Source organism: Myxine glutinosa, chromosome 12, assembly GCF_964187855.1.
Source record: "Myxine glutinosa chromosome 12, kmMyxGlut1.1, whole genome shotgun sequence".
Classification (NCBI taxonomy): Eukaryota; Metazoa; Chordata; class Myxini; order Myxiniformes; family Myxinidae; genus Myxine; species Myxine glutinosa.
Window position 1 is genome coordinate 31,459,896 of NC_136272.1, and position 25,838 is coordinate 31,485,733.

The 25,838-nt window shown below is 43.7% G+C and overlaps 1 protein-coding gene across 7 annotated transcripts in view; it reads left to right on the forward strand.

The window, feature by feature from the left end:
• Nucleotides 1–25,838, forward strand: part of LOC137437993 (histone deacetylase 4) — a 269,336-nt gene that overhangs the window by 170,931 nt on the left and 72,567 nt on the right. For 2 of the 7 annotated variants that reach the window (XM_068132828.2, XM_068132827.2), the window contains exon 2: nt 6–97. The exons of 4 other annotated variants lie outside the window; for them this stretch is intronic. In XM_068132828.2, the coding sequence (XP_067988929.2) occupies nt 6–97 (92 nt within the window). Of the gene's footprint in view, nt 1–5; nt 98–3,731; nt 3,747–25,838 lie in introns of those variants that run through there. One more of the 7 variants, XM_078766675.1, reaches the window with a different exon arrangement.

The following is a 25,838-nucleotide window of genomic DNA, read 5'->3' on the forward strand; positions in this document are numbered from 1 at the left end:
TTAAGCAAACTGCTATTGCTGTATCAGTTCGACCCTCCGCTCTCAACCCAACACCCTGTACTTCATGGGGCTTTCACACTAGACTGGGAAGACAAGTGTAGGTATCGGTTTGTGTGTGAGGCATCGCGTACACACACACACACACACACACACACACACACACACACACACACACACACACACACACACACACACACACACACACACACACACACACACACACACACACACACACACACACACACACACGTGCATACACACACACACACACACAGACGTACACACACATACACACACACACACGTGCATACACACGCACACACACACGTGCATACACACACACGTGCATACACACACACGTGCATACACACACACACACACACACACACACACACACACACACACACACACACACACACGTGCATACACACACACACACACACACACACACACGCACACGTGCATACACACACACACACACACACACACACACACACACACACACACACACACACACACACACACACACGTGCATACACACACACACACACACACACGTGCATGCACACACACACGTACACACATACACACATGCACACACACACACGGTGGACAAGTTAGTTTTGAGTAAATAATATTCATGTGTACATTAAATTAACTTCTCCTCACGTGGCCTGTATCTGTGACGTAGGAGAGCAATCTGTGACGTGGAATGATTATGAAGCGTCCAATATTCGGAGAATTTTGTTCACCCCAAGGTCTGTGTGCAAGTGCCTCTTAATGTTGATGTGTGACGTCGGTTTTGCAGACCTGCTAGTGGGTTATGCCACTGATTTGCGCTTGTACGAAACTGATTGACCGATGGACTGCTTTTGAGAAAGTAGATATCCCATCACGACCCCTTTCAAACATGTTTTGCTACCTCTGGACTTCCCTCAGATTGTTAGAAATCGCATTTTGCAGATGGTCCGTCCACTGTAAACACTGCTGGCTTTTTATCAGAGTCGCTTCATCTATCCGTCAATGTTCTCCGGGGATCTCTTATTGGTCCACTCTTCTCATTTATCTGCGTCCACCTGGTACTGTTTTCCCAATTCTCATTGTTACAGTGAATAATTGTGCTTTCTTCTGTGTCTCTGAATTCTTGTCTCTAAAATTTAAACTTTGATGTCCAACAACCTTAATAATATTGTAGTACATATATATATATATATATAGGATATGTTACCTTACCAGGAACTTCAATGCAGGACGAGACCTTTAGGCCCACCAAAGTCCTTGGTACGACTGACCGCCCAGACTCGGAGCGGACCCTCAAAGCATTGTGCCACCGCGTGTGGGTAAACTGTCTTGCTGTTTGACCATCTTGCGGGTTTTGGACACCTCTTCGGTCCTTAAAACGCTTGAACCGGTGAAACTTGAGCATCACCATCTGATATCTGCTTCCACGGTTTCAAATCCAACCACACGGCACTACAAATCGACCACTTTCCTAGATTCCGCAGATCCCTGAAATCTGTAAGTCTATTTCGTTCCATCTGTTCAGGAAACGGAACAGGTTGAGATGGTTTGGTCACGTGTTGAGGAAGGATGAAAGTGACTGGTTGAGAAGAGTGATGGAAATGAATGTAGAAGGAAGTAGAGGACGGGGAAGACCGAGAAAGACTTGGCTAAAGATGGCCGAAGAAGAAATGCGGGCAAGGGGGTTAACATGGAGAGATGCAGAAAATAGGGCAAAATGGAGAAGATTGTCATGGGGCCCGCAAGGCTAACCCCCACTCTAGCAGGGAAAATGGCCTTAAAATGCCTGTTGTTCTTGTTGTTGTTGTTGTTGTTGTTGTTGTGTGTTCAGGAAACGGGACACCAAAGATTTATTACTTATTACGCTCTCTATTTATTACCTCCGCCACCAAAGGTGGATGGAGGTTATGTTTTCAGCCCTGTCTGTCTGCTTGTCTGTCTGTGAACAAGATATCTCAAAAAGGTGTGGATGGATTTGGATGAAAGTTGACAGACAGGTAGTGTATGCGACAAGGACGAAATAATTCGATTTTGGTGAAGATCCGGATTCAGATCCGGCTTGTAGAATTTTTTTTAAAAGTGATTCTTCACCATTGAGAGATCGTGTGAAAAGTAATTTTTCACATAATATTAAAAAAAGTTATTGACGAGTTATAACTAAACTAGGTGGATGAGTTGGTTTGTTGATAAGAACAAGCGGATTAAATTTTGGTTCAGGTCCGAATCCAGATCCGGCCTATCAGTGGGATACAAAACATAACCTGTTCAGCCTGGCGGAGGTATGCGCTCTACCGATTGCTGTTCTAGTTACATATACATATATGGAGAGGGCAGGGAAGTAACTTGTGAAATTTGGTCGAAAAACAAACAAACAAGGATATTAGGAATGAGGGTACGGGAGAGTGGAAGGATTTGGGTGGGAAGAGAATGAAGGTTTGAATTCTCAGTCATTCGTGTCTCTCCAGGAAACGCAGTCTCAGGGTCTCCTTCGTTCTCCCTGTTGGTGACCTTGCATATTCTATTTTTTGTGGTTCTATTATGGTCTTGCTCGTCCTGCCTTCTCACCTCTCTACCCAGCCATTCCCAATCCACGTCACCCACATTCCACGAGTAACCCTTTCCTTATTTACCCTCAGTAAAATCAGCCTAACGTTCACCCCTTTTCATCGGTTCCGTCTTTCTCTCACCTTTGGATCTGTCTTCACAAGTCTCTTGCTCTTCCTTCAAGGTGATTGTGTTTGCTGTCCGCCGCCGTCTCATGGTCTCCCATTGCCACATCCGAGCTTGACTGTATCCTCTGAGACCCTGTAGGTCTCCATTCATCTGCATCTCCTCTTCTAACGGGGAAGGTGCATACACGCCTGTGTTCTCATCCACCTGTTTCCCCTTCGGCCCACTTTGTATGTTTGATCTTTTGCCCCTGTTGTTCCATTCTTCCATGAGCTTCAACACCTGTGGGCCTATGTATGGAGCATCTTACTATCATTCACCAAATGTCTGTCTGTCCGTCTGTTCCCAGGTACCGCAAAAACGGCTGAAACGATCATAACGATATTTTGGGTGGGTAATCCTGGGATCCCTTGGAGTAAAATAGGCTATATTGTTTTTCCAATTTTTACAATCTTCCAATTTTTACAATTTTCCAGTTTTTCCAAACACGATGGAATAATATTTATCGATATGAACAGTGATGCGGCTTTTGTTGAAATTCTACAAATACTGTTTAGATTTTGATGATTTGCGTGTGATATGATTCAACGGATGTTTATATAAATAGTTTAAAATAAAAAAAGCCTTAAATTTCTGATATTTTGCCTTTTCATTTGGGCCTCCCAATTGAAGCCCCGCCCGTAGGGCGGGTACCGTTGCTAGTATACATAATCGGATAAGTATACATGTCATATGGAGTATACAAGGCCAGTGCTCGGAATTTCGGCTATTTTAGCGGAGGCGATAAATAAAAGGCTCCTGATGCGAACAGAGTTCAGCATTCAATTACCGTATTCCAAACTTTTCAGCTGTCTTGGCTGTCCGAGTTTGATTGTAGTTGAAATTGAACTTTTCCACGAGCATCTTGTGTGGCTATTATGTTATGTCTGCGTTAGTAAAGTATTATTAGTTTGATCACGGTATGATGCAATCTTGATGTTTTGCAGCCCTGTAAGCACCCAGTTCGCACGCTCTGCCAAGCTTTTCGGGGACGGACGTGGGGGGAGGCATCTCTGGTTGGTTGTCACCAAGTCTGGCCTTGATCTTGTTTGGCATGATTTGCACGTTTTCGTGTTTCGTTTACTCGTAGTACACGGAGCTGTGCCCGCCGCGTGATGTGGTCACAATTATCGGCTTTTGATTCTGTTTTCGGCTCGAGATTCCTTTTGCCTGCACTGTGTGGGAGCTTCAGAAGGACATTTGCCGAAATCCGCACAAAAATGTGAATTGACGATTCGCACGGAATCTTCACACCCATTTTGCCCGATGTTGCATCACACGGGCCTCGCTCTCTCCTGGTGCCACCTTCCTGGTTGGGGTGTGGGGAGGGTGGATCTCGAATGAGACTCGCGTGTCCCCCAGCCTATGACTCGTCCGTCGGGCATGCGCATGGCCTGTCTTGACCCATCGCTGACGCACAGGAAAGCCATGGGGAAGGATGAGCCTCGATAGAAAAAACAAAAGTCCCTTCCCTGCTTTTGTGAAGGGGTTTATCGAGTTCCCCTTTTATTTATTTATTTGGTAGCTTTCCTCATTTGTGAACGGAATGTTCTGGCAACCGTGCATGCTTATTAAATTACACTCTTTGCCAATGCCCGGTTTTTGCATCTGCCCATGGCGGTACCGCATATGAATACAGTAACAAACGGAAAAAAAAAAAAATGTAATTGATGGAATATATTTCATTGTAGCGAGGGGTGGCGGTATACAAGCAGGTAACCATATACATATGGACCACTCTATTTATACGCACTTGCCCTGCCCAGTCCACTCTCATTTTGAACGCTTCGATGGACAAGCCAAACACAGCCATTCGATTTCTTTCGACGTTTCACTTATTTTACATAATCCAACCTGTCCATCATCCTTCTCCACTGCTTTTGTTTCGAGCCCACCTTACACGCTTCGACCCCCAGCCAAGACTTTATTTCGAGTGTGAATGGATCTGCATAGTCTTCTCATGAATATGGTTCCACATGTGCTGCTCAAAAATGAAGGTGCAGCCTCCAGCTGGCAAAGTTCTGTTTTGATGTTTTGACCACTGGATTTATGGTCACCTGTGACTGTGCGGGCATCATGCATTTGTTGTTGAGTTACCCCACCAAGAGGTGGCATCATGTGAATGCAATATGCAGATGGTGGAGGTTGTTAACGAATGCATGTTGGACTGGGACTCGAATCTGAATTAGGCCCACCGGTTGCATCGTTAGAGTTGTGGCTGTGCTGCTGGTGGCAGGAATTTGTAATTTGAAATTTGGTTATGGTGCTCGCGATAACTCTCCTACTCTTCACGAAGGACTTGGTGGGATCTTTAACATCTACTTACTAATGCCAGCAGATGGGACATCCAGGTTAACGTCCATCCGTGGGGCGGCATGCTCCTTGATGCATCGTCTTGCATTCAAAACACCATTGTGGCAGTTTGTAGCTGTGTCGAGATTCATACCAAGGCTGGACAGTTCAGAGGTGAGTGCGTGCATACCTCTCGGCTATCCTGTCCTGCCTATGCATGTGGTGAGGCTCATAATTTAAACGTTCTCACCATTTGCATATTGCAATTACATGATTACCCCTCCCCCCTCACTCCCCCACCTGCACCTCCCCCTTCCCTCACCACTGAGAATACTTAACACCTGGTACACAATGACTGCAGTCCACGATGAAGATCACTTGGTGATTTAAACGTTGGACCTGAGCTTTGCCTGCTGAACAACTACACTAATTGGTGGTGCGTTCATTTTTACCTTCGCCACCAAAGGTGGATGGAGATTGTTTTCACCCCTGTTTGTTTGTTTGTGAACAAAATATCTCAAAAGGTTTGGACGGATTCAGACGGAATTTGGCAGAGAGGTAGCGTGTCACAAGGACGAAATGATTCGATTTTGGTGAGGATTCGGATCCGGCTACTAGAATTTTTAAAGCGATTATTTACCATTGGGAGAAAAGGCCAAAAACGATACATAGCAGGATATCTCAAAGTTGTGGATGGATTTGGACGAAATTTGGTGGACAGGTTGTGTCTGACCAGGACAAATAGATTCGATTTTGAGGAAGATCTGAATATGGATTCGGATATGAGAATTATTTAATTTTTTAAGTGATTCTTCACCATTGGGAGATAAGGCCAAAGACTACATTGCGGGATATCTCAAAAAATTATGGATGGATTTGGACGAAACTTGGTGACAGGTTGTGTGTGTGACGAGGAAGAATCGATTCAATTTTGGTGACTATCTGAATATGGATTCGGATATGAGGATTATTATTTTTTTTTAAGTGATTCTTCACCATTGGGAGATAAGGCCAAAAACTATACATTGCGGGATATCTCAAAAAAAAATATGGATGGATTTGGACGAAACTTGGTGACAGGTTGTGTGTGTGACGAGGAAGAATCGATTCAATTTTGGTGACTATCTGAATATGGATTCGGATATGAGGATCATTTAATTTTTTAAGTGATTCTTCACCATTGGGAGATAAGGCCAAAGACTATACATTGCGTGATATCTCAAAAAATGATGGATGGATTTGGACGAAACTTGGTGACAGGTTGTGTGTGTGACGAGGAAGAATCGATTCAATTTTGGTGAAGATCTGAATATGGATTCGGATATGAGGATTATTTAATTTTTTAAGTGATTCTTCACCATTGGGAGATGAGGCCAAAAACTATACATTGCGGGATATCTCAAAAAATTATGGATGGATTTGGACGAAACTTGGTGACAGGTTGTGTGTGTGACGAGGAAGAATCGATTCAATTTTGGTGAAGATCTGAATATGGATTCGGATATGAGGATTATTTAATTTTTTAAGTGATTCTTCACCATTGGGAGATAAGGCCAAAAACTACATTGCGGGATATCTCAAAAAATTATGGATGGATTTGGACGAAACTTGGTGACAGGTTGTGTGTGTGACAAGGAAGAATCGATTCAATTTTGGTGAAGATCTGAATATGGATTCGGATATGAGGATAATTTAATTTTTAAAGTGATTCTTCACCATTGGGAGATAAGGCCAAAAACTATACATTGCGGGATATCTCAAAAAATGATGGATGGATTTGGACGAAACTTGGTGACAGGTTGTGTGTGTGACAAGGAAGAATCGATTCAATTTTGGTGAAGATCTGAATATGGATTCGGATATGAGGATAATTTAATTTTTAAAGTGATTCTTCACCATTGGGAGATGAGGCCAAAAACTATACATTGCGGGATATCTCAAAAAATTATGGATGGATTTGGACGAAACTTGGTGACAGGTTGTGTGTGTGACGAGGAAGAATCGATTCAATTTTGGTGAAGATCTGAATATGGATTCGGATATGAGGATAATTTAATTTTTAAAGTGATTCTTCACCATTGGGAGATAAGGCCAAAAACTATACATTGCGGGATATCTCAAAAAATGATGGATGGATTTGGACGAAACTTGGTGACAGGTTGTGTGTGTGACAAGGAAGAATCGATTCAATTTTGGTGAAGATCTGAATATGGATTCGGATATGAGGATAATTTAATTTTTAAAGTGATTCTTCACCATTGGGAGATAAGGCCAAAAACTATACATTGCGGGATATCTCAAAAAATTATGGATGGATTTGGACGAAACTTGGTGACAGGTTGTGTGTGTGACAAGGAAGAATCGATTCAATTTTGGTGAAGATCTAAATATGGATTCGGATATGAGGATTATTTAATTTTTAAAGTGATTCTTCACCATTGGGAGATAAGGCCAAAAACTATACATTGCGGGATATCTCAAAAAATTATGGATGGATTTGGACGAAACTTGGTGACAGGTTGTGTGTGTGACGAGGAAGAATCGATTCAATTTTGGTGAAGATCTGAATATGGATTCGGATATGAGGATTATTTAATTTTTTAAGTGATTCTTCACCATTGGGAGATAAGGCCAAAAACTACATTGCGGGATATCTCAAAAAATGATGGATGGATTTGGACGAAACTTGGTGACAGGTTGTGTGTGTGACGAGGAAGAATCGATTCAATTTTGGTGAAGATCTGAATATGGATTCGGATATGAGGATAATTTAATTTTTAAAGTGATTCTTCACCATTGGGAGATAAGGCCAAAAACTATACATTGCGGGATATCTCAAAAAATTATGGATGGATTTGGACGAAACTTGGTGACAGGTTGTGTGTGTGACAAGGAAGAATCGATTCAATTTTGGTGAAGATCTGAATATGGATTCGGATATGAGGATAATTTAATTTTTTAAGTGATTCTTCACCATTGGGAGATAAGGCCAAAAACTATACATTGCGGGATATCTCAAAAAATTATGGATGGATTTGGACGAAACTTGGTGACAGGTTGTGTGTGACAAGGAAGAATCGATTCAATTTTGGTGAAGATCTGAATATGGATTCGGATATGAGGATTATTTAATTTTTTTAAAAGTGATTCTTCACCATTGAGTGATTTGGCCAACCAGGTCGTTCTAGTTTAATATGGATCGTCCCAACTACAACAATTGTTTTTTGATGAATTTCTTTACGAACAACTCACAGCTTCATTATTTTTCCGCATTTTTCTTTCGACTCTCCAAAGGATTATTTCTTTAGCCACTCAAGATTTATTTAGCGGCCCTTGCAGTGAATTGCTAAGTTGGTTGTAATTTCTACTCTGCAGTTTCTCCCAAACAAGAATCCCCGTTCACCGCAAGGAACGACGGCAGGACAGCTCTGTTGGGAACGTGCTCGCCGTTGAGCTGGATTATCTGGATTAGATTCCAGAATGAGGTTTCTCAAGCTCTTTCTTTGCGATTTCAAATCCAGAATCCATAATTTCTTTGCGATTTCAAATCCAGAATCCATAATTTCTTTGCGATTTCAAATCCAGAATCCATAATTTCTTTGCCATTTCAAATCCAGAATCCATAATTTCTTTGCGATTTCAAATCCAGAATCCATAATTTCTTTGCGATTTCAAATCCCTGCTCCTTGAATCAGAAACCAGGCACCGTGAATCGGAAACAACGAGGATTGCTCATTTCCATGCTTAGTAGCGAACGTTAGGACCACCTTTGTGTCTTGCTCTTGTTTCCTTAAACTGTCACTGAATTCATGGCCATGGGGTAAGTCTTTAATTCTGGTGGAGGAAGGAGGACATTGCAGGGTCCTTTCTTGAAGGTCATCTTGCACAAGAGATGTGTGTTGGTGAACCGTCAGTTGCCATTTCACAAAGTTTATACGTGCGCGTTCGAGGAGATGGTAAAAAAAGCGCAGGAATGGACATGTTTTTGAACTTGGCCTTTCAAGTTGCCGTTGCTTTGAAGGTAAAACTTCCTTCCGGTGTGAGCAGTCCTGCAAACGAGATTGGCTTGCAGTGTCGAGAGTATAGACTTGGTGACAGGTTGTGTGAGTGATGTAAGGTTCGTGGAGGAGTTTGTACAGGGTAACACACACACACACACACACACACACACACACACACACACACACACACACACACACACACACACACACACACACACACACACACACACACACACACACACACACACGTGTTGTAAATGATTTTTCATTTTGTATTTATTTTTCCTAAAGGAATGCATTGTTGCCACAAATACTTTTGGAAGGATTGCAATTCAAACTGCAGAAGATGGTGTCTCATGTCGTTGGTCTTTAGGTTGAGGTTTTTAAAGACTTTGTTCTTCAAAATGGTCTTTTTGAAAATGAAGGGACGCCAGACATCGGATTTGCTTTCATTCCCACGCCGGTTAGCATACCTTTGACGACCTTCAGTTGATAAGACCTATCATTTGAATTGTCCGCTGACGCAGGCCGACACTAACCTTGACAGAGTGTCATATTCCTCCCACTTAGTACAAAAGCTTCTGTCATTACCCATTAAGAGCTGGCCTACAAAATGCTCATTATCCTTGATGAAGTCAAGAAAAATGGCATTGTTGCTCTCACTTATTTGTCATCTTCTGAAAGTGCTGCAGCAAACTTGAGCTTGCATGGCTGCGATTCGAGATCCTTTGAGTTTCCTTGTCGCGGATTCTCTTTTCAGATGAAGTGCGGGCGAGAGTCACCTTTCACATATCAAGCCTTGTTATATTCTCAGTTGCCTCTGCTTTTTGGATGGTGTGTGTTCTTGTACTGTACGTGCATTACTTTGCATTACACTACATTAACACTACATGCATGACTTTGGTTGTGTGTGAGTGTGTGTGTGTGTGTGTGTGTGTGTGTGTGTGTGTGTGTGTGTGTGTGTACAGTACATGATTAGTACATGATTAGTACATGTACAGTACATGTGTACATGTACAGTACATGTGTGCAGTACAGTACATGTGTGAACATTCGAAGTACAGTTTGATCGAGAGGTAGGTGGTGTGGTCGTGCTGGTTAGTAGATTGATGTATTTAAGGTAAGATGTGCATGATTTAATGATATCATATTATCGAGTGTGTAAGGAAAGTTATAAATATATGATAATACATTAAATCCTATTGCGATGGAATAAGTGATGTTGCATTGATGGGTTGACTGACTGCCTGGACGCAACTGAGGTTGTGGATCTACTGATTTACCATCAATTGATGTGGATCCATGATCGAGGTTATGGATCCGCCGTTTGGAGAGGTCCTGGGCTGAAAGGATCGAAACCTCGAGGAAGAACGGTGCTCAGCTGATGATCCATGCAGTCAGGAAACTAGTCAATTGCTTACAGGTTAAGGTTCTTGCTTTTGGTGGAGAAACTATGTTTAAGGTTTACAATTTAAATAAAGTTGAATATGGGATGTTGTGAAATTAACATCATTTACAACAATCCTTTAAATTATTTAAGTTTAGGAACAACCGATACTGTACAATCCTTTGTTTTCACTGACGTCACAAATTACCCATCTCGCATTGCGCGGCGGCCATTTTGATACCCAAGCTAATCTGTCCGTGTGCGCTGATATTGATTTGTTGCGTTGGTTTATGGTGAATGCGGATCGCAAAAAGTCTTTTATAAAGTAATTTTGTTTGTTTTGTCACGTTCATGTGGAGTGTGGTGCCATCTAGTTTATATTACGTATTGTTGCCCAACAAACACAGAACATTCGGTTTAAGTTTGCCGTGGACCAGTGAACTGGTGAACACCTGGGCAGTGGAACACCTGTAGAACAAACTTGGAGTGTACGTAAGGATACGGTAGATCCAGGCTTGAGTATGGCTAGCAGTGCGAGTGCCAACCTTGGCTACCAAGAGACGCTCCCCCCGGACGTTCTTGTTCGTTACAAAGAGAAGATTTCTGTCATTGGGTGTGACCCTTATGGTCTATCATCAAATGATCAATTTGAGAAGAATGTGAGCAAGTGGCCTCAGGTGACCCACATCAACGTGATCAACTACCTGTTGTTCAGCAAATCGGCCTATACCAAAGATGAGTTGAAGAAGTATAAATCCCTCGAGGCATACAGGTTGTACCAAGATGGATGGGTGCGACAAATCCTACACAAAGAACTGAATGACGTCCACTTGATTCGATCCAAGGTATTAATATATTAAACAAACATGTATTTTTTAAAGCTGCTTGTGCTAATGTTATGGACCTGATTGATTAAGTGCCCTCCATTTGTTCAAATGTATGTATTGTATTCAATATCATTAATGATTATTCAGAGGTTTGGATTCGACGAAATGCAGTTTGGATTCATGCCAGGAAGAGGAACGACAGACGTGCTTTTCATTGTGAGGCAGTTGCAGGAGAAGTACATGGAGAAGAGGAAGAAGTTGTTTCTTGGGTTTGTTGATCTGGAGAAAGCATTCGATCGGGTTCCACGCAAAGTATTGACATGGGCATTGAGGAAGTTAGGAGTGGAGGAATGGTTGATCAGAGTAGTGATGGCAATGTACAAAAGAGCGCGCACAGCTGTAAGGACGAAGGACGGGAACAGTGGTGAGTTTGAGGTGAAGGTGGGAGTGCATCAGTGGTCGGTACTAAGTCCACTACTATTTGTAGCTGTGATGGAGGTGCTGGCTCAGAACGTAAAGGAGGGTTTACCGTGGGAGTTGTTGTATGCAGATGATCTGGTGTTGATTGCGGAAAGTATGGATGGACTGAAGGAAAAGATGAACACGTGGAAGGAATGTATGGAGACAAAAGGTCTGAAGGTGAATATCGGAAAGACGAAGGTGATGGCAAGTGGTAAAGCATGCGGTGAGGTGGAAAGAACTGGGAAGTGGCCCTGTGCTGTGTGTAGGAAGGGTGTCGGAGTGAACTCCATTCAGTGTACAATGTGCGCTGAGTGGGTTCATCAAAAATGTAGTGGTCTGAGAGGGGCATTAACCAGTGTGGCAGCTACATTCAAATGTAAGGTGTGCACAGAGGGAGCTGCAGATGGAGGAAATGTTGAGTTGGATCTTGAAGACGGCGTGAAGCTGGAAGGTGTGAAAACATTTTGCTACCTCGGAGACATGCTGAATGGAGAAGGTGGATCAGACTCGGCAACGGTTGCTCGAGTGAGATGTGCATGGAAGAAGTTTCGGGAATTGAGTGGCGTGCTGATGATGAGGGGAGTGTCGTTGAAGCTGAAGGGAAAGGTGTATGCTGCATGTGTGAGAAGTGTTATGATTTATGGGAGCGAGACATGGGTAATGAACGTAGAGCAGCAACGAAGGTTGGAAAGGGTGGAAATGCGAATGGTTCGACGGATGTGCGGAGTATCGTTGAGAGAGAGGAAGACAAATGATGAATTGCGAAAGATGATGGGATTAGAGCCTGTGATTGATGCTGTGAAGAGGAACAGGTTGAGATGGTTTGGTCATGTGTTGAGGAAGGATGAAAGTGACTGGTTGAGAAGAGTGATGGAAATGAATGTAGAAGGAAGTAGAAGACGGGGAAGACCGAGAAAGACTTGGCTAAAGATGGTGGAAGAAGAAATGCGGGCAAGGGGGTTAACAAGGAGAGATGCAGAAAATAGGGCAAAATGGAGAAGATTGTCATGGGGACCGCAAGGCTAACCCCCGCTCTAGCAGGGAAAATGGCCTTTTAAAATGCATGTTGTTGTTGTTGAAGAGACACAGAGCAGGCACTTAAGCAGTCTTAACCAAATTCCAGACAAAGGGCCCACTCACTCACGCGGGGAAAAGGAGGAACAGCAAGTTCGCGCGCCAAATGCGCCTTGCCGTCGGTCGCGCCCGGACAGCTCGCTGGGCGTAGCCTTCTGGTGTTCACGGCACGTATGCAGGGAGCCCAGGTAGTAGGGTCGTCGGCGAAGGTGGCTCCGGGATGGATCATCTCCACAAGTGCGATTAATACAGCCGCAGGGCACAGTGCACGGGGAATTCGTGTGAAGAGAGGCTATGACAAGCAATTCAATCCACTCGTGGTGGGACAACAGCTCGGAGGGGGAGACTCTCACTCGTTCTGCTTCTCACCGATCTCACTCAGGGGCTGGGCGACTCTGACCGATTCTCTCTCTGATTCTGCCTGATTCGTTCTCGCTCTGACTCACGCTGGGGCACTCCCTCTCCAACTCTTCTGACGTGGGGGGCTCGGGGCAGGGTTTTATATGGCCCCTCCCCGGCCTTACCCGAATGTTCCATGCCCCTCCTCTCGTTGCCGTGGTGAGCCACTCCCCTCGAGCTCTGATTGGCGGCTCGCTGCTTACCGACCACTCCCCCTGCAGCTCCTCCCTTCGGCCTTGCCAGAATTGTTCCAGGCCGAGCACATGGCATTCTAGCCCAATTGAGGCCTACTCACTGGCTTGCTCAATGCAAAACTAACACAGGAAAGGAGACTACGCTTACATTTACAAAGAAATAACTGAGCTACAGCGAGGCTACATGTTGTGGTGCAACTACCTACGAGGGGGAGGGGGGGGGGGGGGGGTCATCCATTATTCACAAAGCCGCAACTATATATATATATATATATATATATATATATATATATATAAATAAAAATATATATTTATATGTATAAATATATATATATGTATATATATATATATTATATATATATATATAATATATATAAATATATATTTATATGTATAAATAAATAAATAAATAAATATATATATATATATATATAATTATATATAAATATATATTATATATAAATATATTATATATATAATTATATATATCTATATATATAAAACACAGTTTGTGTGTGTGTAATGTTACCGATAGACTCCTAAACGGAGAGGCTCACGTGCTTGATAGTTGGCATAGACATGGCCATTGAGCCTGGGAAGAACATGGCCTACCTCAAAATATTTGATGATCCATATTTTTTATTCATATTTACCTCAGCGCATTTCAGCGAGGAATATTATACACGGAATCTGAGCAGGTGGCAGAGCAGCGCGCTGATTCGCTCAGAGCGATCACGTGATGTTCCTTTCCGCTATAAACTCACAGTTACGCGTTCGCACGTAATTCACACGTTCAAAACAAACGAGATCCGCGAAGCGAGTTGGTCGAGTCGTGCTAACCAAGATGGCGATACGGCGGCTTCACTTTTCATGGAGTATGAGCGTTCTATATATTTTCAATTCAGTGCGCCCGACTCGCTCACGTACTTGATTTGTGGCATAGACATGGCCATTGGGCCTTCACGGTGTAATTTGTGCGAGGCTTTTGTCCAAGTGAGCTTGAGTCGAGAGGGCGAATGTACGGGTTGGGAATGTACGGGTCTCCCTTCCCCCGCCCGGCAACGCCGGTACTGGAGGGCGTCACAGGATCAGTGAGTCTCCAAAATCCGCTTCGTGCTGTTGCGAAGATGCAGGATGATGTCGCGATTGTTGTGCTGCTCTCCGACCATGAGAACTGCAACGTCATTGTTGACTGGCCCTCCCCTTCCCTCCCCTTCCCTCCCCCTTCCCCCTCCCCCCTCCGTCCTCCCCTCCCCCTCCACCCTACCCCTTTCCCTTCTCCCGTCCCCCTCCCCCTCACTTTTCCCCCTCCCCCTCCCTTTTCCCCCTCACCCTCCCTTTTCCCCCTCCCCCTCCCTTTTCCCCCTCCCCCTCCATTTTCCCCCTCCCCCTCCCTTTTCCCCCTTCTCCTTCCCCTCCACCCTACCCCTTCCCCCATTCCCCCTTCCCCCTCCCCCTCCCCCCTCCCCTCCCCTGTCAGACATCCTTGGTCTGACATCCAAGCATAAACATTTTGTTATGTTGCAGCCTTTGGCTGAAATCGTTAAAATTCATTTTTAAGGATTCTTTTTATTTTATTTTTCCAAATCAAGATGTGTTTGTGCACTTTGAGGCACCTCGGATTTAGTCTTTTGCTTACGTACTTGCATTTTCATCTTTACCTTCATATTGAGAATGTTTGGGTAATTCACATTATGTATATACGATTTAACGATATTTGCACGTTGTAAAAAAATGTTTTTGTTTTGTTACTCATCCAATTTCCTGTCTGTGAATGCACTGCCAGATTGCTGCAGGTGGTTATGTTGATGCGTGTTGGAGAGGTTAGGGGTTTGAGCATTGGGCAGGGGTTGGTTGTTGGATTGGGGGTGTGGGTGGCATTGGTGGACTGAACGTGTGGGTGGAGTTGATTGACTGGGACTGATGATTGATTAGGAAGTGAGCAATGCTGATCGTTTTGAATATTATGGCTTTTAAGGTATTTTTAGGGTTTTATTTTACCAACCCTTTCTTTAAATAAATAAAATCATATCCTGATTTAATTTCCGTGTTTAATCCTTACATAGTACTGTGGCTGCTGCATGCACGTCTTGTATGATGTGTTTGTATGCGTTTCAGGTTTGTTTAAAATTGTGTCACTCTTTGTGATTAATGACTCTCATGCCATTTGAGGCGAGATAACATGTGCTTGAGACAGAGAAAAGGTCATGTGTGTGCATGTGCATGTGCACTTGATGGCCCAATTGAAGCTCATGCCTGTAAATCTACTCTATTGCTTCACTGTCTCCCCCCTCCACACTTTCCCCTTTACCCATTCATATACTCCCCCATGCCTCTTCCCCCTCTATTTATCCATTCCTCCATCTACCTATTCACCCAGTCAGCCATATTTTCTGAGTCATCCCTGAATTTACTTCAAATTGAGCAATTTCAGTTATCCTGTGGCACCATCCATTTTCATTACATCGATGGCTGGTTGGCGGTGGTCATAAAAAGCTGGAGCCTTTTGATCATAAAAAGCCCGGGATGGTGGTGGTCATAAAAAACACCATCAAGGGACATCAAGGGAGGCCCCATGATGCGAGATCTAAAAATCGAAGCCGAGTGATTGTGCGGGCTTCTGTCTTGTATTCATTTGTCAAGTTTCAGAACGATCAGTGGAGTGAAAAGGGAGGAGTAGCAAAAATAGCAAAAAGTTAACGGACAGACGGATGTCCAGACATCCAAGCATCATGACGACCCATTTTGTAAGTTATTGAGACATGACGTCATGATTTTCTTTTGAAGATTTGGACAAGTTATTTTGGAGATCTCATCTGCATATCAAGGGTTCTCGAACGTCCGGACTTGTTTCCACTTTCAACTTGCTGGGAGAAAGTGATCCTTCTTTATATCGGGGTTAATTTCCAGCAATCTGGATCGTGAATACAGGGAGAATACGCATTGATGAAAACATGTTCTGAATGTTTGTTATAACGAGGGTTCCTAATACAGAGGTCTGACAAGATAGGTAAACATGCAATACTTAAATATCCACTGTAACACTGACCATTGTACACTGTCTGTGATACGATCAATATTTCTGACATCCTACCACTCACTGTACATCGTCCGTAAACATTAAAAACCCACAGACACCACCGCCATGAAACGATAATTGCCTGCTCCCATGGGGAGTGATTGTGCCCATGCAAGATGGTATGATGTGCCATTTTCTTCGGTCACATCACTCTCTGTAAAAAGGAGCGAAAAACTACTGGCTGACTTTTGTTTCGGCACATAGTCAGGTTCACTATGTTAACAAATATAATTTCGTTCAAAATTTTGGGATTAGCAAACCTGTACATTTTTGGAATCAGAGCATGGAGAATCCGAAAATCAATGTTGACATTTGCACAGACACCTGCATGGCCGCCATTTTGGATTTTCAAAATGGCCGCCATAAAATACATATTTTGCGCTATCTCGGCTTCTAGTCAACCTAGAAACTTAATTAAATATGCTGATCCTATGTTTTCTGGGTCGAGGAATCCAATAAAGGCCTCAAAATAGTGCTCAGAATTATAGAAAAGCAACAAACAAAGGTAATTGAAAAACATTGTCTTTATATTTGTGATATAACTGTATTACATAATACATGATATTGCAAGTCCTTTGAAGTTATAGGTATGGGTTTATAAAGCAAGAAAGCAGCCTTGTTAGTATCAGATTGAACTATAAGTCCTATACACAGGATCTACTAGGTCTATACCATTAAGGAATATGCTTTTACAGATCTTCATCACTGTCCTGAGTGTCATTTTCGCAAAGGTGTCTACGCAAATGCCAACATTAATTTTTGGATTCCTCATGCTCTGAATATTCCAGAAATGTATAGTTTTGCTAATCTCCAAAAATTTTGAATGAAAAAACATGGTGAACCTGACTAATACCTTTGTTTTTTGGGCATTCCTTGAGTTTTGTGTTTTGTTTTTTTTCGCTGGAATATTGGCTTCGAGTTAGTGCCTTCAGAACGTATTGACTGGGAACTGGGAACGCTTCGAGACACCCCTTGACTTTTTTCACACTTAAAAAAAAAAAAACGGATCCTTTGGATGTACAGCTATTCTGACATGAGTTTTTACATCCTTATAGTTGACTCGTGCTTTCTATTTCTACCTTGCAGAATCTACACCTGTCCGATTGACCAGTCATGCCATCTTCTTAAAGCCATTTGTGTAGTGTCCTTGTTCTTGAGTGTTTATTATGACTAGCTGAGTACCCACCCTACGAGCAATCTTGTCCAAGCATGCAACATGTTCTTCTTTAGACGGTGTGTAGGTAACTGACAGCTCGCTTCCGAAAAGGGGTTGTTCTCCTCCTCCTCTACACTTCATAAGGGTTGAGGTCAAGTGCATGAAGCAAAAACATGCCTACTGCTTGCAATTCAAACCACCTCACTGCACTGGAAAACATGGGCACAGGAATACTGTACTGTGAAGGGTGTTGACTTGTAATACCCTCTCCCACCTACAGGGGCACTACACGATATACATTTACATAGAGGACTTCCATCGTCCTCCCCGCCCCCATAACCACGGGCACAGATTAAAAACACGCCTATACACTAATTGGGGCCATGCTGATCCTTTGTAGCAAATCTCTTTTTTTTTTTTTCTTTTTTTTTGTATACTGAATCGAGGCTCGTGAAAGAGCTAACATTTATTTCACAAACAAATCAACCAGACAAACAAAATATACAAAAAGAGGGAGCGGAAGACAAGATAGGGTGAGAAGGGGAAGCACACAACCACAACATTTGAGAGCAGGGAGAGTGTGGGAGGGAGAGGGCTTGGGGGCAGGAGGTGTGGGAAGGGGGGGGGGGGGGGGGTGGGAGAAGTATAAAGCACAAGGGGACCGAAATTAGCGGGGGTAGAAAAGATCAAGGTTTTGGATGGGGGAGGATAAGAGATGGTGGTGAACAGCTGTTTTAAAGACCTGGAGGGTGGAGTGGGATTGAAGAGAGTGAGGGAGTTTGTTCCAGAGGCGGATAAAAGAGGAATGAAGGAGTGAAGGTGAGCAGAGAGTCTAGATTTTGGCAGTTTAACCATAAGAGGGTTGCAGCCAGATCTTGTGCGACCTGTAGGAATATTTGGGGGACAGAGCCCAGAGAGGGCTGGGGGGGCAAGGCCAGAGAGGAGTCGGTAGAAGACGGATGTAGGCCAAATCTGGATGTAATCGGGCCAGAACCGTAGGAGTAGCGCGTCAAACTCAAACACAAACATGGTCCGTGAGTTATATTGAGGATTTTTTCTCCATTCCAGTTGAGCTTTTTTTTTTTCTTTTTTTTTTGTATACAAGATCGAGGCTCGTGAAAGAGCGAACATTAATCACACAGAAAGACAAACCGACACATAAAACATATAACATCGGGAGCGGTAGACAAGATGGGGAGAGAGGGGGAAGGACACAAACACAACATTTGAGAGCACGGACCAAGAGACATGGAGACATCGAGAGATCTGTGGGAGGGAGAGGGCTTTGGGGAGGGGAGGCATGGGAAGGGGGGGGGGGGTGGGGGGGGTGGGAGAGGTATAAAACATATGGACACTGCCAGGACTTCCAGGAAAGAAGTTGGAATTTAGTTGGAGCTGACCTCGTTTTGACCGTTCCAGTGATCATTTGTCTATCCCCAATCTGTCCAATATTTTTTATACTTCCATGCTCTCTTGTCTTTCTCCCCGTTGACACTTTATACTGTATCTGTTGATATTTCATTTTGTATTTTTCTTTTTGCAATTGTTGGGACTGTATTTGTTTTTAGCTCACCTGGAACGAAGTTCAGGGGAGCTTATGCGATGGCGCGTCCGTCCGTCAGTCCGTCCGTAAACACTTGAAACCTCTTCTCTGAAACCGCTGATGGGATTGCGACCAAATTTGGCAAAAATGATATTTGTTGTGTTGTGACTAAAGATTGTTCACGGCATTAGAAAAACTGGGGTCTTAGGAGGTATACGGGGTTGGGGGGGGGGGGTGGAGTTGCCCCCCCCAAAATAGGTTTTTTGTTTGTTTGTTCAAAGTCATATGATTATGTTAGTTTGATTCTACATGCTGCCCTGTCTAATAGCAACCATTTAATTGGATTTAAAATACCTTTCAGTGCAGTATACTGTTTATTCTACCAGGTGAGCCCCATCTGGGCCAGGGCTTTTGAAGTTTGCCATCTTTGCAAGTTGTTGTCTTATATTTTATTGGCATTATAGGCATTTTATTTAGGTTTTGTTTCTCCTCTTCCAAGTTTCGAATCCAATCCACCTCCTTGTTGTGTTTTTTTCGGGTCCTTCATATAAATTCCTTTCCAGAAATCGTCAAGTTGATCTTTCTCAGGGAAACTTGATATATTTTGTTTTTGTTTCTCCTCTTCGCGGTGGAAGCCTTTCAGTTATTTTCAAACATGTGGTTTTGTTTTCTCCCGTTGTTGACTTATCGTAGTTTTTTTCCCTTGCTATCATTTATATTTTGAGTGTGTTTTCAGCACCTATTACCTCCATGTCTGTGTTCAATTTAATATTTGTTTTCTTATTTTTTGTATTCTCTTCATTAGGTTTGGCCTTCGGTTTCCTCTTTGAATTATTGTATTTGTCCCGTTTCCTTTCTCAGTTGCTCTCTGTCTCTCATCTGCATTTCCATGGTGATGCTCGGTTTCTGTCTATAGAGGCTGGTTTAGTGGTTTATTCTTCTTGCAGACTTGTTTTTCTGTTACTTTTTCTTGAATGAGCAGTGCCACTGCGATGCACACTATTGATTTCCTTCAAGTTTAGGGATGATTTTGGTATCGTTTTTCTGAGTGCTCTGTTGAATCAAACTCCTTGCTAGTATTTTGTTCGTCTGTTGTTTTCTATTGTATAGAGTTGAATGGTATCAATCTCATCTCCTCCATTTTGTTGGCCATCTCTTCTTCCAGTTTACACTTGTCATCATTTTTCTCATCTTCTTCCTCTTCTATACTCTGTAGTTCTCACTTGTCTTCCTGTTCATCATCTGCCATTCCCATTTTCATCCCCTCCATCTGTGTAGGTGTTTTCACCCAGTCCATGTCTGTAAGCCAGGTCCCACCCTCCCCCTGAATGGGTCCACATCACCTTCTGCCATCACATCTCGTCTTCGTGGCTGGGTCCCTGGTGTCATGCCATTTTCCAAGCCCCGGCTTCCCTGCATAGCCCTTAACCCCACCACTGCGGCACGTCCCCACCATCCCTCTATCCACCCCCACCCATTGGCTCCCATCCTCCTTATATCTTCTGATGCTTGTCTTCTGGCCCTAACTATTATTTATTTTATAATACTTTTGATCAGGAATTTATGTGGCTATTGTAATTTTTTTAATTCATGATTTGGAACCTCTCTATTCTGGTGGCCCATTTCATCTTCTCTTAGTCTAACTGGTTCATGAATTTGCCACCCTGCCGTGCATTCCCCACTGCTCATGGATAGAATTCACTTTTTAGACCAGGACGATGTCTTTCTCCTCCATGCTTCAACTTTCGTTGTTTAGGTTTCTCTCGTGGAGCTTTCTTTTTGTTTTTATGAAGACAGCTAGCACCTCCTCAGTCTCAACTTGGTGCAGACCCCTGTCTCTCTAAGATGGTCTTCTTTCTCACAAGAGGAGGTGCAGGCTTTATTCCCTACAGCGTGCATTCCACGCCGCTGCACATAGTCAGGACTCCACCTATATGGCGTCTGTGTCCCATTATTCAGTGCTTCTCTTACTTTTATTCTCAACACAAGCGTTATTTGCGTCTTTCCTAGCCATCTCGCCCCCTCCTCTGGTGTGTGTGTGTGCGTGTGTGTGTGCGTGTTTGTGTGTGGTCGTTTTTGCAAATGCCAAAGTGTTGCTAATGTAAGTATAAACTATTTTTACAATGCTTTCTTTTCCAGCCAGTTGTGTAATGAATGCATGTAGAATTCCATTGTACAGACTCTTCCTGTGCTCTTGTTTGGTCCGCATTACCTGTGTGATGAAATTCTTAACACTTCCCCCATTTGCTTTTAATAATTATGTTTTAATGTAGCAATTCTCTGTAATGTGACAAGTCACGGGAATGACAAAACGTATCTTTTGGGGACTAGTTGCTTTTGTTAATTGTATGATTGTCTCGACTAAATTTACACTCCGATTTTTACACGAGGTTCAAATTGAGAATTTGTAAATTTGGACAAAATTGTCTTTATGCATGCAATTTGAACAAATGTTACCTACTATCAAACCTTGGAGCTTAACATCAGGGAGCTTAATTATATATAATAATTATAAGGGAGCTTAATTAATAATAAATATTATATATATATATGTATGTATGTATCTATATAATTATAAAATTGAAATCTTGCGTGTTTGTATGTAACATTCGATCGGTCCGGGGGCGTGGCTTACCCCTTTGAGAGAGTAGTAATATCCACCATTTTATTAACTCGCATAGCTTTGAGGCCTGTTTTGTAGGCCCGTGGTGTCTTGCGCTCTCTCTGTTTTATTTCAAATCAAATTCGATATATCATTTCATTTTTCACAGTCGCTAACATAGTTTTAGACTCGGTTGAAAAAAAACGGGAAGAAAATCCGATGAAAGTTTCCGTTTATAGAACGAAATGAATTCTGAAAGGCTTGTATCTTCAAGGCCATTGAGTCTGTTTCACGCCTTTATCTTCAATCTAAGTCACCATCTGATTTCATTTTTATCGATGGTTTTAGACTCGGTAAAAGAAATAATTGAGAACATTCATGCACACACGGGAAATTGCAGAGATATATTTTAAAAATCGCGCCACGTTGATATACGAAAATACACCGCCTAAAATAACAGGCATACAGTATATATCTTCGTTATTTCATTCAACATTATTACCCGGAAGTAAAATATGTTTCAGGAAATTACCGAGAGATATTTCTTCGATTTTTTAAATTATTTATATGCGCATACACTTTAAATAGGTTTATTTGAAATCTTTAATTTTCACAATGTAATTTATTTGTCATTTGATGATCGGCAAAAATATGTTTCAGGAAATTACCGAGAGATATTTCTTCGATTTTTATTATTATTACCGCTTCCATCTGATTTCATTTTTATCGATGGTTTTAGACTCGGTAAAAGAAATAATTGAGAACATTCACGCACACACGGGAAATTGCAGAGATATATTTTAAAAATCGCGCCACGTTGATATACGAAAATACACCGCCTAAAATAACAGGCATACAGCATATATCTTCGTTATTTCATTCAACATTATTACCCGGAAGTAAAATATGTTTCAGGAAATTACCGAGAGATATTTCTTCGATTTTTTTTATTATTTATATGCGCATACACTTTAAATAGGTTTATTTGAAATCTTTAATTTTCACAATGTAATTTATGTCATTTGATGATCGGCAAAACGATAGCACAAACACAATACTATTTGCAGGAAGAATGTCGTATCAACCCTCCGACGGCGCTACGGACGCAGACAACGAATCACACCTCACGTCTATGGACGCGAATAGCAACATCCGCACGAATCAGTCATCAATGATTTTCATTGACGCGCCTGGAGGCACAGGGAAGACGTTTCTTATTAACCTGATTCTCTCTAAAGTGAGAGCGAGTGGAGAAGTTGCCCCTGCGGTGGCCTCATCTGGCATAGCTGCTACCCTCAAGCCTGGTGGAAGAACAGCGCACTCAAGGTTCCAAATCCCTCTGACACCGAGGGAAGATGGCGTATGCAACATCGATAAAAATTCCACTATTGCAGACCTCTTTCGAAGTACAAAACTCATCGTGTGGGATGAGTGTCCTATGATCAGGAGAGAGAGTTTCGAGGCTGTGGATCGCACGTTGCGTGATGTATGTGACAAAGACGAGCCTTTTGGAGGGATCTTGACGATATGCTGTGGTGATTTCCGTCAACGTGATCGGAGATAAGGGCCGAAATCACGTGTCACAGGTAAGTGATTTAGAACGCTGGAGAGGTGAGCCTTATGGCTTGCTGGCTCAAATAATCTCCCTGATGATGTCCAGCGTTCGCTTTAATTCTATTCTCATATCTATTCAAACTGACATTGACCCAACGGGTCATGGGTCGTCTAGGGGTAGCATCATCATCATCATTGGTTGAGGGGTAGAATCATTGGCTGAGGGGTAGCATCATTGGCTGAGGGGTAGCATCATTGGCTGAGGGGTAGCATCATTGGCTGAGGGGTAGCATCATTGGCTGAGGTGTAGCATCATTGGCTGAGGGGGAACATCATTGGCTGAGGGGTGGCATCATTGGCTGAGGGGTGGCATCATTGGCTGAGGGGTAGCATCATTGGCTGAGGGGTAGCATCATTGGCTGAGGGGTAGCATCATTGGCTGAGGGGTAGCATCATTGGCTGAGGGGTAGCATCATTGGCTGAGGTGTAGCATCATTGGCTGAGGGGTGACATCATTGGCTGAGGGGCGACATCATTGGCTGAGGGGCGGCATCATTGGCTGAGGGGCGGCATCATTGGCTGAGGGGCGGCATCATTGGCTGAGGGGCGGCATCATTGGCTGAGGGGCGGCATCATTGGCTGAGGGGCGACATCATTGGCTGAGGGGCGACATCATTGGCTGAGGGGCAGCATCATTGGCTGAGGGGCGACATCATTGGCTGACGGGCGACATCATTGGCTGAGGGGCGACATCATTGGCTGAGGGGCGACATCATTGGCTGAGGGGCGACATCATTGGCTGAGGGGCGACATCATTGGCTGAGGGGCGACATCATTGGCTGAGGGGCAGCATCATTGGCTGAAGTGTAGCATCATTGGCTGAGGGGTAGCATCATTGGCTGAGGGGTAGCATCATTGGCTGAGGGGTAGCATCATTGGATGAGGGGTAGCATCATTGGCTGAGGGGTAGCATCATTGGCTGAGGTGTAGCATCATTGGCTGAGGGGTCACATCATTGGCTGAGGGGTAGCATCATTGGCTGAGGGGTGGCATCATTGGCTGAGGGGTAGCATCATTGGCTGAGGGGTAGCATCATTGGCTGAGGGGTAGCATCATTGGCTGAGGGGCGACATCATTGGCTGAGGGGTAGCATCATTGGCTGAGGTGTAGCATCATTGGCTGAGGGGCGACATCATTGGCTGAGGGGTAGCATCATTGGCTGAGGGGTGACATCATTGGCTGAGGGGTAGCATCATTGGCTGAGGGGCGACATCTTTGGCTGAGGGGTAGCATCATTGGCTGAGGTGTAGCATCATTGGCTGAGGGGCGACATCATTGGCTGAGGTGTAGCATCATTGGCTGAGGGGCGACATCATTGGCTGAGGGGTAGCATCATTGGCTGAGGGGTAGCATCATTGGCTGAGGGGTAGCATCATTGGCTGAGGGGCGACATCATTGGCTGAGGGGCAGCATCATTGGCTGAGGGGCAACATCATTGGCTGAGGGGTAGCATCATTGGCTGAGGTGTAGCATCATTGGCTGAGGGGCGACATCATTGGCTGAGGGGTAGCATCATTGGCTGAGGTGTAGCATCATTGGCTGAGGGGTAGCATCATTGGCTGAGGGGTAGCATCATTGGCTGAGGGGTAGCATCATTGGCTGAGGGGTCACATCATTGGCTGAGGGGTGACATCATTGGCTGAGGGGCGACATCATTGGCTGAGGGGCGACATCATTGGCTGAGGGGCGACATCATTGGCTGAGGGGCGACATCATTGGCTGAGGGGCGACATCATTGGCTGAGGGGCGGCATCATTGGCTGAGGGGCGGCATCATTGGCTGAGGGGCGGCATCATTGGCTGAGGGGCAGCATCATTGGCTGAGGGGTAGCATCATTGGCTGAGGGGTAGCATCATTGGCTGAGGTGTAGCATCATTGGCTGAGGGGCGACATCATTGGCTGAGGGGCGACATCATTGGCTGAGGGGCGACATCATTGGCTTAGGGGCGACATCATTGGCTGAGGGGCGACATCATTGGCTGAGGGGCGACATCATTGGCTGAGGGGCGACATCATTGGCTGAGGGGCGACATCATTGGCTGAGGGGCGACATCATTGGCTGAGGGGCGACATCATTGGCTGAGGGGCGACATCATTGGCTGAGGGGCGACATCATTGGCTGAGGGGTCTTCTCCTCACTGCTCATTACTAAAAACTGCTCTTCTATGTGAGGATTGATAAATAAAAGCAATTAGAACCAGTAAATTTAGTTTTATATGGCATTTTGCCTCTCTATTAGAAAGTGTGAGAAAATTATATATCTTCGCCATAGGTTGACCTTTGACCCCCACTGTAACCATGGTAACCCCTTAATTATATATAATAACATTGACCCAACGGGTCATGGGTCGTCTAGTATATATATATATATATATATATATATATATATATATATATATATATATATATATATATATATATATATATATATATATTGTTACGGACACGACTTAGATGTTGCTTGACCGAGCGGAATGG